We start from the raw sequence: 16,196 nt of genomic DNA, 5'->3' as shown, positions 1-16,196 counted from the left end.
ACATTGACTTTTTATACACTGTGTTATACTCAATGCAAGCGTAGATAACTAGAGCTGCTTATCTTATCGGTGGCGGATTTCCCGAAAACGCCACAACGATTTTCCGCGCCAGTGAGCTTTGCCGGTTCCAGAACCGCGGAGAGAAAGACGCAGTCCTCGCTTTGCGACCAGAGGAGTGTTTTGCACTCTCTCGCGACATCCTCTAATCATTACTCCAGTCATTCATCCATACCACCTCATTTCTCTAGTGCCGACAAACAACCACAATTCCCTCCATCCGCCATGGACGACCTCCAGTCGCTGGAGCTCTTTTCGCTCGTGTCGCGGATAACGAGCGAAATCCAGAACCATCTCGGCGTCAACGACAAGACGTTAGCGGAATTTGTGATCGACCAGCACCTAAAATGTGGCTCATTCGCGGATTTCAGCAAGAGCATGGAGGAGATGGGCGCGGAGTTCCCTCGGAGTTTGCTGGAGAGTATCGATCGTCTGGTGCTTACGATGCATCCGAAGTATAAGTCGAAGAAGACCGAAACGACGAATAACTCGGCCGGCGATGATGATATGGATGTTTTGGATGCGCTGGAGAAGAAAGCGCGCGTCTTTAAGGGGTTGGCTGTGCCGGATAAGGTTCAGCAGTGGGATGAGGAGAATGTCGAGGAGGGCGATGCGAAGGCTGATGCTATGGATGATACGTTTGCTATGCTGGAGGGATTGGCGGGCAAAGCGCGTCAGGATAAACCTGCCCCGGCGCCGCAGTCGTCGTCGTCACGGAATGACCGCGGCAGTACTAGGAAGCGCAGCAGAAGCCCCGATTACGATGATCACCGACGTGGACGCAGACGCCATGATAGATACCGGTCTCGGTCGCGATCACAGAGCCCTCGATACAGCAAGAGGGGTGGTGATGATGAGGTGGATGAGTTTGGCCGGTCGAAGAGCAAATACAGCAGCAGGGATGATTATCGCAATGGACACAGTGAGCGGAGGAGTCGCCGGGATCGCGATGAGGATGGCGAGTACTTCCGGAAGCCGCCGCCTGTGGAACTGGATGATCAGCCGGTGCTATACAAGGTCTACGATGGTCGTGTCACGGGAGTGAAGGACTTTGGCGCTTTCGTGAACTTGCTTGGTGTGAAGGGCAAGGTGGATGGCTTGGTACATGTTTCGGCCATGCAGGAGGGAGCGCGTGTTAATCATCCTTCCGATTTGGTGTCTCGCGGCCAGCCGGTCAAGGTCAAGGTGGTTAGCATTCAAGGCTCTCGAATTGGGCTGTCGATGAAGGAGGTAGATCAGGTTACTGGTCTCGATTTGATCCCTCAACGACGTCTGGCATCTGGCGCAAATATGGAGCGTCTTGACGGCATGACTGGCAAGGATAGATATGGTAACCTGAGTTCTGAAGTGCCGGTTATCGAAGAATCGGATGGAAAGCCTATGAAGAATAGGAAGCGCATGACTTCCCCTGAGAGATGGGAGATCAAGCAGTTGATTGCATCTGGCGCTGTCTCCGCAGCAGACTATCCTGACATCGATGAGGAATACCATGCTACCTTGACGGGTGAAGGCACTTTTGAGGAAGAGGAGGATGTCGACATCGAAGTCAGGGACGAGGAACCGCCCTTCCTGGCTGGTCAGACTAAGATGTCTCTGGAACTCTCTCCGATCAGGGTCGTGAAGGCTCCCGATGGCTCTATGAACCGGGCTGCTATGGCAGGAACAAATTTGGCCAAGGAGCGACGAGACATCAGGCAACAGGAGGCCCAGGACAAAGCAGCTGAGCAAGCGGCGGCAGTCGACCTCAACGCGCAGTGGCAGGATCCTATGGTTGCGCCTGAAGAGCGGAAGTTTGCTGCTGATCTGCGCAGTACTCAGCAGTCCAAGCCGGATGACTCGGTCCCCGAGTGGAAACGGGTCACCATGGGCAAGAACCAGTCTTTCGGAAAGCGGACCAGCATGTCCATTAAACAGCAGCGTGAAAGTCTGCCGGTCTACAAGTTCCGCAAGCAACTTCTCGATGCTGTACGCGATAACCAGCTGCTGATTGTTGTCGGAGATACTGGGTCCGGAAAGACGACGCAGCTGACGCAGTACCTGGCCGAGGGAGGTTATGCAAACAACGGTATTATCGGTTGTACGCAGCCTCGTCGTGTAGCAGCCATGTCTGTTGCCAAACGTGTGGCGGAAGAGGTCGGCTGCAAACTCGGCGCGGAAGTCGGATACACGATTCGTTTCGAAGATTGCACGAGTCCTGACACCAAGATCAAGTACATGACTGATGGTATGCTTCAAAGAGAAGTCCTCCTGGACCCAGATTTGAAAAGGTATTCTGTCATCATGCTTGACGAGGCTCACGAACGAACGATTGCCACCGATGTTCTCTTTGGATTGCTCAAAAAGACCATCAAGCGGAGACCGGACCTCAGACTTATTGTTACTTCGGCTACGCTGGATGCTGAGAAGTTCTCTGAGTACTTCAACGGTTGCCCTATCTTCTCCATTCCCGGTCGTACATTCCCTGTTGAGATCATGTACTCGAAGGAGCCCGAGTCCGACTATCTTGATGCGGCTCTCATTACAGTTATGCAGATTCACCTGACAGAGCCCTCGGGCGATATTCTGCTCTTCTTGACAGGTCAAGAGGAAATTGATACTGCCTGCGAGATTCTATACGAACGGATGAAGGCTCTAGGGTCAACAGTACCGGAGTTGGTCATTCTTCCCGTCTACTCGGCTCTTCCGAGTGAAATGCAGAGTAGGATTTTTGAGCCTGCCCCGCCTGGAGGTAGAAAGGTTGTCATCGCTACGAACATTGCTGAGACGTCTATTACCATCGACAATATTTACTACGTCATCGATCCTGGTTTCGTCAAGCAGAACGCTTACGATCCCAAGCTGGGTATGGACTCTTTGGTTGTCACGCCCATCTCGCAGGCGCAGGCCAAGCAACGTGCTGGTCGTGCAGGCAGAACTGGTCCCGGAAAATGTTTCCGACTGTACACTGAAGCCGCGTACCAGTCGGAAATGTTGCCAACCACGATTCCCGAAATTCAACGCCAGAACCTTTCGCATACCATTCTCATGCTCAAGGCGATGGGCATCAACGATCTGCTGCACTTCGACTTCATGGACCCTCCGCCAACGAACACTATGCTTACTGCTTTGGAGGAGCTGTATGCACTGTCGGCTCTAGATGACGAGGGTCTCTTGACTCGCTTGGGTAGAAAAATGGCAGACTTCCCCATGGAGCCGGCCCTCGCCAAGGTTCTCATCGCATCGGTCGACATGGGATGCTCAGAGGAAATGCTGAGCATTGTGGCCATGCTTTCCATTCAGTCGGTCTTTTACCGTCCCAAGGAGAAGCAGCAGCAGGCAGATCAGAAGAAGGCCAAGTTCCACGATCCCCACGGCGACCACTTGACTCTTCTCAACGTCTACAATGGATGGAAACACTCCAACTTCAACAATGCCTGGTGCTTCGAGAACTTCATCCAAGCCCGTCAGATCCGCCGTGCGCAGGATGTCCGTCAGCAGCTGCTTGGCATTATGGATCGCTACCACCACAAGATCGTCTCCTGCGGAAGGAACACCCTCAAAGTACGCCAGGCACTTTGTACAGGATTCTTCCGGAATGCAGCTCGCAAGGACCCTCAGGAAGGGTACAAGACTCTTGTTGAAGGCACGCCGGTCTACATGCATCCCAGTTCTGCATTGTTTGGCAAACCGTCCGAGCATGTCATCTACCATACACTGGTTCTTACAACGAAGGAGTACATGCACTGCACAACCTCCATCGAGCCCAAGTGGCTCGTTGAGGCCGCCCCGACTTTCTTCAAGGTGGCACCCACCGATCGTCTGTCGAAGCGTAAGAAGGCCGAGCGGATCCAGCCTCTCCACAACCGCTTTGCCGGCGAGGATGATTGGCGTCTATCCGCACAGAGACGGCAGGGTCGTGGTGGAGGAGGTGGTACCTGGGGTTGATCTTCAGATCTTTCGTGGCTATCTATTCCACTCCTTTTGCTTTTGCATCTTTCTTTTCCTTTTCAAATCATTCTTCGGGCATATATATGGTAGTTTAAAACATACCCCTTACGAATCTTGACGCGACGCCAGATGGCGCGCTTTTCCACTCTTGGCTAGAGATGTATTCTAATGAGATATTTGTGAATGTGTCAAATAGACTGATTGTTGCTTCCAACTTGTTTGATACAGTATCTAACACCCAACTCATTCCCTCTTTCCCCCCGTTAATAACCTCCCATAACCCAGTGACCCCCACCACATCACCAGCATCAAGCCCGACTAACCCTCTCCCACACCAACACCGGCTTCATCTTCTGCTCCTATCACCCAAAACACCATCAGCAAACAACCGCCAACCATCACTGCCAATGTCATAGTTTGTTGGACTCACCGTCCCCACCTCCATCAATCCCAACCCAGACAACCTCAACCTCCCCTCGGGAGAAATCACAGCCTGCCGCTTCTGCGACCCCTCGAACTCCACCGAAGACGCCATGTCGACCTCATGATGCACAATCGGGACGCGGCCCTGCTGCTGCTGCTGCTGCCTCTCATCCCCATCACCAGCATCACCGTCATCGCTACTACCACTGTATTCAATCCAGTACCGGCCCGCGTACATCACCCCATCATTAGAATTCTCCCACACCTTCTTGGCAACTTTCGGCAACACGCTCACGGTCACCTGGCCGTCTGGGGTATAGACGAGGGTACCGCGGACGTCCGGGCCCATGGGGTAGTAGTGGGTGGGAGCCTCATCATCTTGGGGATTCGGGGGCTCGGCGATGTAGGAGATGAGGGTCCAGGCGCCGATGAGAGAGGATTTGGTGATGGGGGTGGGGTTTGGGGTTGGGAGTGGGGACATTGTATGATATAGACGATTTTGCTTTTTGATATTGGTTTGAGGGTGGTAGTAGGTCTAGTTTGGGGGGGACTATACTTACGGCGTCTAGGGGAGGCGAGGGGAGGGAGGAGGAGGTATAGTAGTAGTATACTAGTCGCAATGAACTTAGACGGTCGCTAGATGCCATTGCCGACTGAGGGGTCTGTGACAATAAGTACTTACGCTTGAGTTTAGGCTTCTGCAATGATTCGGTTTGGGAACTACTTGTGAGTGATGATTATATTGAGAAAGCAAGGGTGTATGTACAGATTGGGAACTCTGCGCATGATGGTCTGTGGCTACTACTGGTGTTGGGACTGCGATTGAGTCATGGGAGGGTGAGGATCTACATACTTCTTGGATGGGTACAGAGTTGGGGGTGGGAATGCTGGTACTAGGTTCAATTCATGTGCTACTGAAACTGGGTTGAGGATATTGGGTGTCTGGTTCGGGGCAAGTTGATGGGGGTGCCTGTGCTGGATATATATAGTTTAGACGGTCGAAGTTCCTTGGGTGTGGCTGCCAACTGTACTGGTTTTCTCAGAGTTCCTGCATGCTGTAGACTAATTAACGAGCATAGAGTTAGTTGATTTTCTATTACTTTTTTTTTTCCCCTTTCAAAAATAAGAAAGGTGGATCAATGGTAGTAGATAGTTGTTGGTTGTGCCTACTGGGTAGACAAAAGTGACAAAACGAAAAAGCAAAAAATGCTTCCACGCGGATTCGAACCGCGGACCTCATGATTACTAGTCATGCGCTCTACCAACTGAGCCATAGAAGCTGGTTGATGTATTGCTTTTCCAGCCAATGGTATAACAATGCGTCAATAATGGTAACGGAGAGATGGAAAAATCAGCTCGGTAGGTACATCGTCATGGATGGAACAATCGGAATACGACAGAGATTTATACCAGGAGTGATGGAGCCTCGCCCCTCATTCACTATAGAATATAAGCACCCTGTTAGCTTTTATTACTACCAGTGAGTCGCCTGTAAGTGTTGGTCTGAATCGCCGTACTGTCTGGACCATGCTAGATCTGACCAATGGGAGGCCAGATACATTCACGGCAGTGGATCAATTCATCTGCGCAGGACTTTCCAGAAGTCTACCGGCGAGCCTCTTATCGCAATATTTTCATCCACTTACGATTATCTTCCTCTATAATATATATTTACATATTTCCCAGGAACACGCTTGCTAGCTGGACGATCTTGTCCCTTTAATTTTGCCGTAGTGGCACTAATAAAAGACCAATTCAGCAGTCGCAAAACTCTGAAGGTCTGAATCGGACGAAGTTCCTGCCGGCCTACTACTAATCCTCGTCGAGGTCCAGTCCCCGGTCTTTTGCATAACACGAGCATCTGCATTAGCCCAAAATGTCTTCCCACGAGGGTCAGCTCCGCAACAAGAGGAGAAAGTTGGACAATGGCCAAGATGTCGATGCTACTGCCACCATATCTTCGCACACGCAGCTTCGCTCTTCCTTGGCTTTCCAACAGAATCCCACTGAATCCAAGCAAGGTAAGTAACATCCTGAGCCAAGTCACGCATGATGTTTTCAATACTCATCAAAACAGGTATAAGAAAGTTCAAGGACTTCCTCACGTCCATTGGGCAGAGTGAGGATGAGGCTGAAAAAGCCAAGAAGTTCCGCATCCTCAAAGCATACTGTGATTCGCAATTCTCACGGGTAAACGAGAACGAAGCAGTCTGCTTTACCGATCTGGTCCAGACCTGGAGCTTTGCGGATACCAACAACAATGAGTCGTTACTGACTGTTGTGCCCTCTGTCCTCGCTCAGTTCCTCAAGACGGTGTCCACCAACCTGGAATTTCGGGATTTCGGAGTGGCACTATGCAAGTATCTCCTTCAGAAAGAACAGCTGAGACTGTTTAACCGTGGCTTGACCGCTATCAAATCAAAGGAGCATTTGATTTCTCCCTGTCTTCGTCTTCTCACGGAGATGGTCAGCTTCGATGGTGGAGCTGTGGCGCGCCACGTCCATGCTGCGCGGTATATCACATTCAAGCGCATCGAAGTCTTTCTCACCCCCAACAAAGCTCAGCTGGAAGAAATATTAGAGGCAGGCTCCAAACCTACACTGCGCAGGAATGCTCAGAAGTATGTCCTTGCAAACCTGCGATTTTTGCAATCAAACGGGAAGAGTGATATTATTGAGCAACACAAAGTTATTAGAGCATTCTTTGAGTACATTAGGAAAGACCCGAGAGATATCATCTTGGAGACTATCAGGTGTATTGACAAAGACATTATCCAAGATGCTTCGATTTCTCGCAGCGCAAAGAGCAAGTTCTTCAACCGATGGAACCTGGAGCGACTCGTCACCCTCTACGGTTATGATCGTGAGTCAGAGGAGCCCAACCCGGCGAATGTTTCCACTACCGACGAAATCCACAAGATTCTGATGAATGTCTGTACAAACACCGAACTTGGAGTCTTGCTTCCAGAGTCTGGTTGGTATCCACATGGAAGTGATCCCGAGGCGCTACCCACGGACGATGACACACTGATCGATTTGGGTCTTGATTCTGCTCTTCATATCGACAAGTACAGCCAGTCTGTACCTGTTCGCAACGGAACACTGTCTTATCTGATCCAGACCCTTCGCCCGGATACCGACAGTCTCCAGATTGAGCTGTTAGTGGCCATCTTCAAGGCGGCCCCGGAGCTAGTTGCCGATTTCTTCACGAAGAAGAGCATGTTTACTGCGGACCCAAAGCCGACCCCAGCATGGATGGCCGAGTCTGCGCTTCTCTTCTCCGCCGTACAGCTGCCTGTGCCCTCAAATTGTGGCTGGAAAGACAAGTTACCTCCGACACCGCCGCCCGTTTCCGTGGTCATTGAGAATGTGCTTCCTCGCCCTCTGACCCAGAAAATCCTTACCCGCTGCTTGAATATGAATGCTGAGATAGTAACATTGTTTGCTGTTCGAATTTTGACAATTGCCTTCAACAAACTGCGGGCTGTTCTCAAGATCTTCAACGCCGACCATGGGGTCAGCCAACCCCTGTGGACACAGGCGGCAAGCAAGCTGGTTGCCGAGTTCAGTCGCCGGTGCCCCGGAGTGAAGGAAGTCATTCTGCTCTTCAAGCGAACGGATAAGGATGACCTGCAGCAGCAGGATGCTGTCTCAGAGCTTCTCGCTTCGTTCTACGAGGTAGTACCGGATGCCGCCTTCGAGGAAGGACTTGACGTTTCACTCATTTTGGTTGACGTCTTGAAGCGATTGGATGAAGGCAAGCTCGACGAGGATGATACCGAGTCAGTGCTGAGCCAACTGCAAAACATCATGAGAATCATCAAACAGTCTACCTCCATGCGTTGGTGGCAACAACCGGGGTCTATGCAGTATTCCGCTTTTACGTCAATCCTAAAGGTCCTAATTCAAACAGCTTCAAGATACTCTCTGCGTGAGATTGACCAGCTGCTGCGGACCGTCCTCACCGAGCACTCTGTCCTGCAGAACCCCTCCTCGTTTCCCGCAATTCTGTCAAGCTTCGAAACTTCAGACTCGGAGAAACTCCAGCGCCAACTATCGTTCTTCGATAACTGCGCCTGCCGTATCGCAAAGAAACCGGTTCACTATCAAGACCTCCTTGACTCCTTGGTCGAGGGTGCCTCCAACCCAGTTAGTCCTCTGGTAGCTGCTGTCATCGAACAGTGGCCATTCGTTGTCAAATCCGGAGACGCGGCTGTCGAGAGTGCGGTGGTTGCCTGGATTGCTGAGACGCTAGGAAGCTTGAAGCGCGCTGGAGAAAACGCCAAGGCACTGAAAACCGCGCGGGACAAGCTGATGGAGAGTGCTGAGAATAAGAAGTCGAAGTCGGCTCTCAAAAAAGCATTGAAAGATGCTGAAGACGACCATGAGATGGAAGTTGATGCTCCTGCCCAAGACACTACAACTGCCGCCAAAAAGGATGAGGTAGACTTGGAGGAGGTATTCGGAACCGTACCGACAGAAAGTACCACCCACAATGAGCTGCACCGATGGGAGAAGGATGACATCGAGGTGGCGGTTGAGCAAGGCCGGATAGCCGAACTGGTTCTCTGCTTGTGCTCGGCATACGAGGAAGTGAGGAAGCAAGCATTCACGAGCATTGTTCGTTTCATGGGCAAACTTAAGGTAGGTCAACCGTTGAGCCGGTACCTTCTGCGGAAATCAGAATAGAAAAACAAACTGACATACTCGCAGGAGTCTAAATATGTGGAATGGCGATCAGTCTATATCCTCACGGGAGAGCTTCTCGAGACTGTCAAGCAGATTGGGCTTGAATCGCCCGTACCGTGGATTGTAGGGGAGTGCGCGTCCAGCTGCTTGACTGTTCTCACGAATCCGATGCACAAAATGTACGGCAAGGTCAACAAGTTTCTGCAGAAAGCTCCTTCCTGGGAGGTGGAGAAGATCCCATCCTACTGGATTGACAAAATCTTCCTGCATGAACCGGAGCTTGACGACGGATATTTCGACGAGACTAGCTGGCTCCTTGATTTACTCATCAAGGGTCTTCGCACTGAAGCTGTATGTCGCTGTCTTCCCTTTCTTACACCATCATGTTACTCATTCAAATTATAGGATATGGACATCTACCGCCGTGCGAAGGTCTTCGAGAGAGCGCTTGCATTCTATGAGTCGCCTTCGGCAGGCTACTCAGCCAAGAGAAAGGTCTTGCAATTAGTGTACCGCGCGACGCAAGTGCAAGGAAGCACAACACTTGTCACGAGAGCGGGTATTCTCAGCTGGATTCAGAGTCAAATTCCGACTGTCAAGGCCAAAGAGACGTCGACTCTTGCGGCCATTGCCGACTCCTTGAAGCAAACCTCGGATAATGATCGGGTTTCAAAATGGAGTGGAGGAGCCGCTTTGCGAGCGGTAGAGAGCATTGTGGGCTAGTGTCCGGTCGTAGGAGGTTGGATATGAACGATGTTGCCCTCAATCTAGGCGCTTGGCTGCATAGTAATTGACATTCGAATCAGGCGTATAGTTATTAGAGCAATCCGTAATGGTCTGTTTAGTCAGTTGTGGAAGGAATATGATATCTGATAGGTTAATCTGATCTTGCACTGTAGTAGCCAAGTACACACTGGCCTCATCTTTGCGCCATTGAAAGACAGGCTATTTTAAGAGATGGAATGTACTATATGACATATCCCAAGTGATGGCTTACTCCATAAGGATTCTGCTCTGCGTTGGGGTTGGATGCTGGCGGTACCGAGGGTTGAGTTGCTTGGGGAACATGGATGACTGAAATCGCAGTGAATGATGGGCAGGGGAAGGATTAATTAGTAAAATAATAGTAAACAGTCACTTAACTCCTTTGTATGAGAAGGCGCTTGATTTGCAGCAGTAAGGATGGAAAATCCCGACAGATGGAGAAATTGGGGAGAAGTGAAGAAGTGAAGAACAAGGTGTCGACAAGCTGACAGGCGACCTTCCCCATTGGGCAGTGCACACGTTTTGAACTTCGTTGCGGTCCGGCGGTCCTCGACATCTTTGCCCGCAACTTTGCCCAAACTCCCCTTCCCCTTCACCACCTCTTCTGCTGCTGCCCCCTTTCTAATTGTTCCCCCACCAGCTTTTGTCCTCCTTCCATTTACTCTACTGTCTATCGATCTATCCGAGACCAGTTGGGATTCCCTCTACACAAACAAATCCGGCCACACGGTTTGTTGCACCGCTGGTGCCCCTCATCTGCTTCCCAACGAGCGCTCCTGGACCTTTGACCGATCGAAGCTCCTCTCTCCTCCGCCTTTTCCCTTGCCACTGGCAAGCGGCTTCGCTTCCTGCTGCCCACTCATCATCTATCCTCTACACACTACACAGTACACACCTTTCACGCCCACAGCCTAGCCTCCGTGTCTCGCAGTCTACCTTACTCGCCTTTTCTTCCTTGTCTTGTCCCGCGATAAATTCCAACTCCACCTTTTCTCATCCTTGAACTGTCGGCGACCAATGAGATCGACGTAACGGCATACCGATAGCATCCCACACACCCACCTCACCCCAAGCCATCCTCATGGCGCGACGGTACCAGATCGACGAGCTGCTATGGCTGCGGTCGTCGCCTCTGGTCACAAAGCCTACTAATTTACCGCCGGTAGAAGAATGGATGGGGTAAGTCCGCTCTGCCTGCTCCTTTGCCTTATCAATCAATTGCGATATCCCGAAACTGACGCAGTCATTCTACGTGCTAGCCCAATCCCCGATCCAGCTACCCAACGGAAAGCTACAAACTCGCGAGACCCCAATAACCCCCATGAATCGACCCCCAGAAGGCCCAGTCTGTTTGAAACTCGTCATGTGTCCCGGAATTCCAATTCAGGTAATAACCATCCCACCTCTTCTTCTCACACGATGTTGAATACCCCCGTGTCCATTGTTCTCTTTTCTTGGATTGAAAATTCGAGGACCTTACTGATGCATGACGTCGTTGATCGCCCATAGAGGACATCATTCTCGGACCCCCCAAAACTGCTTTTGCTTCGGCATCTCGTATACCCGGTAAAGGATCGATAGATGCTACGGAACGATCGTCAAGGCCTAATGACCAGGATGACTCGAAGAACGACCGTTTCAACTTACGGGAGAAGTTCTTCAAGGACCGGGAGTCTGGTGACAGAGATTTTGACCGACGAGATGGAAAGTTAGGAACATTCAACAACAACAACAACAATCGGCGTGGGGACAGGGAGGACTGGAACAGTGGACGCCCCCGCCGTACCTTCGGCCCCGAGGAACAGGATCGAAAGCCGAGACGCAACGGAGAGTTTGATCGGTGGGAGAACCGCGACCAGCGAGAACCCAACAATGACCGAGGAGTTAGAGATAAGGATGCACGATTCTTCCCACGGAAGGACGGCACGCCCGGACGTGCGAGACACGAGGGAAGTTGGTTTCGTGAGGAGAATACCCACGATGCGCCTGATGCGGAGGAGGAGAAGACTCCGATACGAAACAGGGAATGGCGTCGGGATCGGCACGGTGCAGATCGTGACTGGACGCGGGGAGCCAAGTTCGAACAGGATCCCGAGTGGATGGATTCGACTGATCGAGATGAGCCTCGCCGGGTGCATACACAAGAAGACTTTGAACGCTGGAAGGAAAGGATGAAGGCGGGCTCCTCGCAGGTTCAAGCCGAAGAAAAGGAGGTCCCCTTGGAGACGACCCCTGCTCCTGCCCCCGCGCCGAAGCCAGAGCCCAGGCCTACAGATGGTGAGATTTTCAGTAGCAATGGCGCTCCGTTCACGTCAGATTCGGCCATGGAGCGGTTCTTTGGATTGCTCGGGGACTCCAAGCCACCTCAGGCGCCTCCACTACCCCAGGAGATAAGCGCTCCTCCTCCTCCCATGATGGAACAAACAATGAAGAAAGAGCCACTTCCAGGAAAGCTTGGAAAGTCGTCGCGCTTTGCTGGACTCTTCTCGCCACCACCGGGAAGCCCGGCCAAAGAACCAGAAACTCATCCAGAGACCAGGTCGTCGCCTTCGATGAACACCGTCAACACTGATGCCGATCAGGAAGGTTTCCAGCGCATCCTGCAGATGCTTGGTGGAGGAAAATCGCGCAACGCGACACCTCACAATGACCCTGTTGCATACAACCGGCCTCCTTCGCAGGTACAGGCCGAACAGATCCGGAGTGCTGTTTCATCTCCTGCTCGAGATCAACTCAAGCGGCAGGAGTACCTGGCCATGCAAGAGACAGTTGCTCGTGGCCCTGGCCCTAACCCTTATGTCCAGGAGACACATGCTCGAGACCGGGAACATCTACTGCGACTGATGCAGCAGGTCCGTGTTAGTCCCGTTGCCAACCAGGGTGCCCAGAGCCAGCCCCAAAGTGCTGGTCCTGTCGGCCCGGCCCCCGGTTTGTTGAGCATGCCGGAAGTGCTTTCTCCCCCTCCAGGCATTCCGACCCCGCAAAAGGGCCCCAACTTCTTGGATGACCCTGCGATAGCAAATATGCAGAGACCCGATGCTGAACATCTTCGTCGCCGGCCCGCAAACGGGCCCCCCATGGGATATTTCGAAGATATGCCGTTCCCTCAGGGCGGGCAACTTCCTATGACGCCCGGCGGAAGCAGAGCTCCCCAGGCTCAAGGCCATCCTGCTATGGGCATGCAGAGACCTCCAGGCTTCGAACATTTGCCTCCTCCTGGATGGCCAGGACCTCAGATGCCCCCGCAGCAAGCTGCTGGACCCGCACCTTTGGCACCTCCTCCGGGTATTCCGACACCTACACGCGGCGTCAACCCAAGTTACATGTCGAACATGATGCCCATGCATGCGAATGCACCACCCCTCAACGAGCGTGAACCCTTCCCGCGTCCTCCCCCTCCAGGCATGATGCCTCCTCCCGGATACATGAACGGACCCCCGCCAGCCGGTTTCCCACCCATGCCGCCGAACGGTGATGCTCTCATGGGGCTTCCTCACCGTGGCCAAGGTCCTTTTGAGGGCAACCCTGGACCTCAAGTGCCTCCCCCCGCTTCCAGGCACCTGTTGGATATGTTCGGCCAAGTTGGCGGCGAGGCCCCGCGCGGCATGCTCGGGCCTGGACAGTTCCGGTAGGGGTTGCGCGAAGTCCGGGGTGGTTCGTACAGTGTCCTAGGGAGACGAATTCAAGGAGAATGTGCAAACGCCATATGAGATATGTCCTTGATCTTCTCATACTTATGTCTTTGTTACGCCAGAACAATGCACCCTTCTAATCTTCTTGTATCTGATTTATCTATGTGTGTGTGTATTTGGTGCATGACAAAGGGCTAGTTTGATGGAGTTCAGGAGAGACCTAGCGACCTGCTGAGGCTTGGGACTGATGAGGAGACTGTATCACAGCCGGACTCGTTTGTGTCTGGATGTATAACAACCCTGGGGGATTACATAAAGGAAAGCAATAGGCAGATTGCAGATCTCCGAGATGTGATCTAAAGCCATTATATTGCAGACCTGAATCACTAGCTGACATCATGGCTTCAATGAACCTATTGCTTGAACCGTGCTTAACCTGTAGATGTGTGTAGGCTATACTTGGCACAGGTGCCTGAGGCGAAGTAGCTGTAGTGAATGACCGGTGGACTCCGCGCTGCCCACGATTAAGCCATCTCGCTTCCCTTTCCTACTTCCTACTTCATACTTGTTCTTCCTACTTTATCCCTTCACGTCTGCTTGAGGATTCGGCTACTCTGCCTCTGACCGCAGAGCTTCCACTCCAACTCATCTGTATCAATCTCCATCATCTCAAACCTCAGGTGAGTAGATTCCTACGAGGAGCTGTCTTCTACACCCGGTTGATGATAACCACGATGATGGCACACCCAAACGCGTGAATAACCCATCCTACTATCGTCTCAAGAACCAGTCTTGACAGCTTGTCCTACAAGACAACCAGTCTTCGCTAACCTTTCATCTCACACAGCCAATCCAAAATTATCCTCATAAACCTACGATGACCAAGACCATCGACGACAACATGAACCAAGATACGAGTGTAAGTACAGCTCCATACCAATCCAGATCCAGATCCCACCATGCCTCATTCTCCATCACCTCACTCACCATCCCCTCCCCAAATGAAAAACATCTAACCACCATTCATACCCCAAACCTATCCAGACCACAACCGCCATGACCACAACCACCACTCGTAAAAGAAGAGCAGCCTGTGATGATTACGACAACGACTCCTCCAACAACCATACCTCCACAGGCTCTCTCAACAACCTCAGCCCCAACGCAACCAACAACGAAGAAACCAGCCACCAACCCTTCAAACGCCCTCGTCTCCCCTCCCCCTTCACCAGACAAGCTGAGCGGTTTGAAGAGGCCTTAAACAGAGAAATTGAAGACCAGGAAGATGCCCTCCGCATGAACGAGTACCGGATGCTTGCGGTGCGGGCCTTGGAGAACGAAGCACATGATAGAGCGTTTAGGGATGCTATGGACGTGAGCTCGACTTATCAGCAGCACCAGCAGTATACCTCCACACAGAATCCATCTGTTGCTGCTGCTGCTACTGCTGTTGATGAGGACATGGACATGGATGTCGACGGTGACGATTATCATAACCCTCAACTTGAGGATCATAACGGGAATGGAGGAGGTGAAGAAGGACAAATGGTAGTAAGTCCCCCCACAATGAATAACCCGTTCCCTGTTTCTGGTGAGATATGAATAACAGCATCATTCTCACCATCACTCTCATAACCACCAGGCACCCACAGTCCAGGAGACAACACCACAATCAACCATCCCAACCCAAAGCGGCTGCCTAACCAGCAGCCTCATCGGCCTCGACAGCAACAACAATTTCACCCCCATTTCCAATCCTTACCCCATCCCCGCCCCCAGAACTAGACCAAGCAACAACAACAACAGCAATCTCGACTTCACCATCTTCGAAGACATCATCATCCCAGACAGAGGGGGTCTACTATCCTTCTCTCCACGCCCTAACCGAGTAGCCTCAATGCTGCCCGGTTACCTTCATTATCCCTACACCAACAATAACCATCATCATCACAATGATAACCAAGAAGTACGTGCCTATAACCAAGACTGGGACTCAGATAAAGAGAACATCAATAGTAATATTGTTGCTGGGACCCTCCACGATCCGGTGGGAATGATCACTGAGACTGAGGCTGAGAGTTTTTCGCAGGTTGTTGATCGTTCATATCATGATCATTATGATGCTGATGCTGATGAAGATGAGATGAGACTCGATTATGATGAAGGTAGTCCTGCTGGTGCTGGTGCGGCTGGTGGAGGTGGAGGTGAAAGTGGAAGATGGGGTTCTGGGGTTCCTACTTGGAGAGTCGAGTCGGAGTCAGAGTATGCTGATACGGAGGTGGATCCTGATGATTTGGGACTGGGGGTGCATGATTACGCGAATCGGAGGAGGAGAAGGTATCATCGTTTGAGATGGCAGTCGCGGGTTTTGGGCTCTCAGGATAGGGGGTCGGTGGCGTTGAATAGTAGCAATGTGCTGGTGCCGAGGATGCTTGGGGAGGGGGTGCAGGGTGATGGTGCTGGTGGTATTGCTGGGCGTGGAAGGCGCGGGCCGAGAAGGTTGTAAGTGTATTCAGTGGGTGAGGGTGAAGTAAAGTGGCCAAGTTTGTTGTGTTCTGGGTTGGTCGGGGTCCAATTTGCCTGCGTCGGTATCTCATTGAACTGTGAGTGTATAGTATCTTGATCGGGAAGCGTGAAAACCTCAGATAGTAATGTATTTCCTCTTAAAACTAGAGCAACTAAAAAGAAAATGTGCTATCCTGT

General features: G+C 51.8%; 5 protein-coding genes and 1 non-coding gene across 6 annotated transcripts; 4 read left to right on the top strand and 2 right to left on the bottom strand.

The window, feature by feature from the left end:
- Positions 1–282: 282 nt before the first annotated feature.
- PRP22 (putative RNA helicase-like splicing factor (HRH1)) lies at positions 283–3,981 on the top strand (the record flags this gene model as incomplete). The annotated part of the gene is made up of 1 exon (XM_041689453.1): positions 283–3,981. One exon carries the CDS (start codon positions 283–285, stop codon positions 3,979–3,981), a length of 3,699 nt encoding a protein of 1,232 aa, XP_041543136.1.
- A 311-nt stretch (positions 3,982–4,292) lies between these two features.
- AKAW2_41055S (uncharacterized protein) lies at positions 4,293–4,888 on the bottom strand (the record flags this gene model as incomplete). Its single annotated transcript, XM_041689452.1, has 2 exons — positions 4,293–4,343; positions 4,415–4,888. 2 exons carry the CDS (start codon positions 4,886–4,888, stop codon positions 4,293–4,295), a joined length of 525 nt encoding a protein of 174 aa, XP_041543135.1.
- A 726-nt stretch (positions 4,889–5,614) lies between these two features.
- On the bottom strand, positions 5,615–5,687 carry AKAW2_t40016S. Its single transcript has one exon. It is a non-coding gene; the product is annotated as a tRNA-Thr (tRNA).
- A 596-nt stretch (positions 5,688–6,283) lies between these two features.
- On the top strand, positions 6,284–9,501 carry AKAW2_41054A (NPA1/URB1 family protein; the record flags this gene model as incomplete). The annotated part of the gene is made up of 3 exons (XM_041689451.1): positions 6,284–6,428; positions 6,485–9,051; positions 9,121–9,501. 3 exons carry the CDS (start codon positions 6,284–6,286, stop codon positions 9,499–9,501), a joined length of 3,093 nt encoding a protein of 1,030 aa, XP_041543134.1.
- Positions 9,502–10,942: 1,441 nt separating this feature from the next.
- AKAW2_41053A (uncharacterized protein) lies at positions 10,943–13,493 on the top strand (the record flags this gene model as incomplete). Its single annotated transcript, XM_041689450.1, has 3 exons — positions 10,943–11,040; positions 11,121–11,248; positions 11,371–13,493. 3 exons carry the CDS (start codon positions 10,943–10,945, stop codon positions 13,491–13,493), a joined length of 2,349 nt encoding a protein of 782 aa, XP_041543133.1.
- Positions 13,494–14,370: 877 nt separating this feature from the next.
- On the top strand, positions 14,371–15,999 carry AKAW2_41052A (uncharacterized protein; the record flags this gene model as incomplete). The annotated part of the gene is made up of 3 exons (XM_041689449.1): positions 14,371–14,412; positions 14,538–15,044; positions 15,136–15,999. 3 exons carry the CDS (start codon positions 14,371–14,373, stop codon positions 15,997–15,999), a joined length of 1,413 nt encoding a protein of 470 aa, XP_041543132.1.
- Positions 16,000–16,196: the final 197 nt, after the last annotated feature.

The sequence above is a fragment of the Aspergillus luchuensis genome, chromosome 4, assembly GCF_016861625.1.
Source record: "Aspergillus luchuensis IFO 4308 DNA, chromosome 4, nearly complete sequence".
Taxonomy (NCBI): Eukaryota; Fungi; Ascomycota; class Eurotiomycetes; order Eurotiales; family Aspergillaceae; genus Aspergillus; species Aspergillus luchuensis.
The sequence above is the reverse complement of the archived record's forward strand: the minus strand, read 5'-3'. Positions and strand labels throughout refer to the sequence as shown.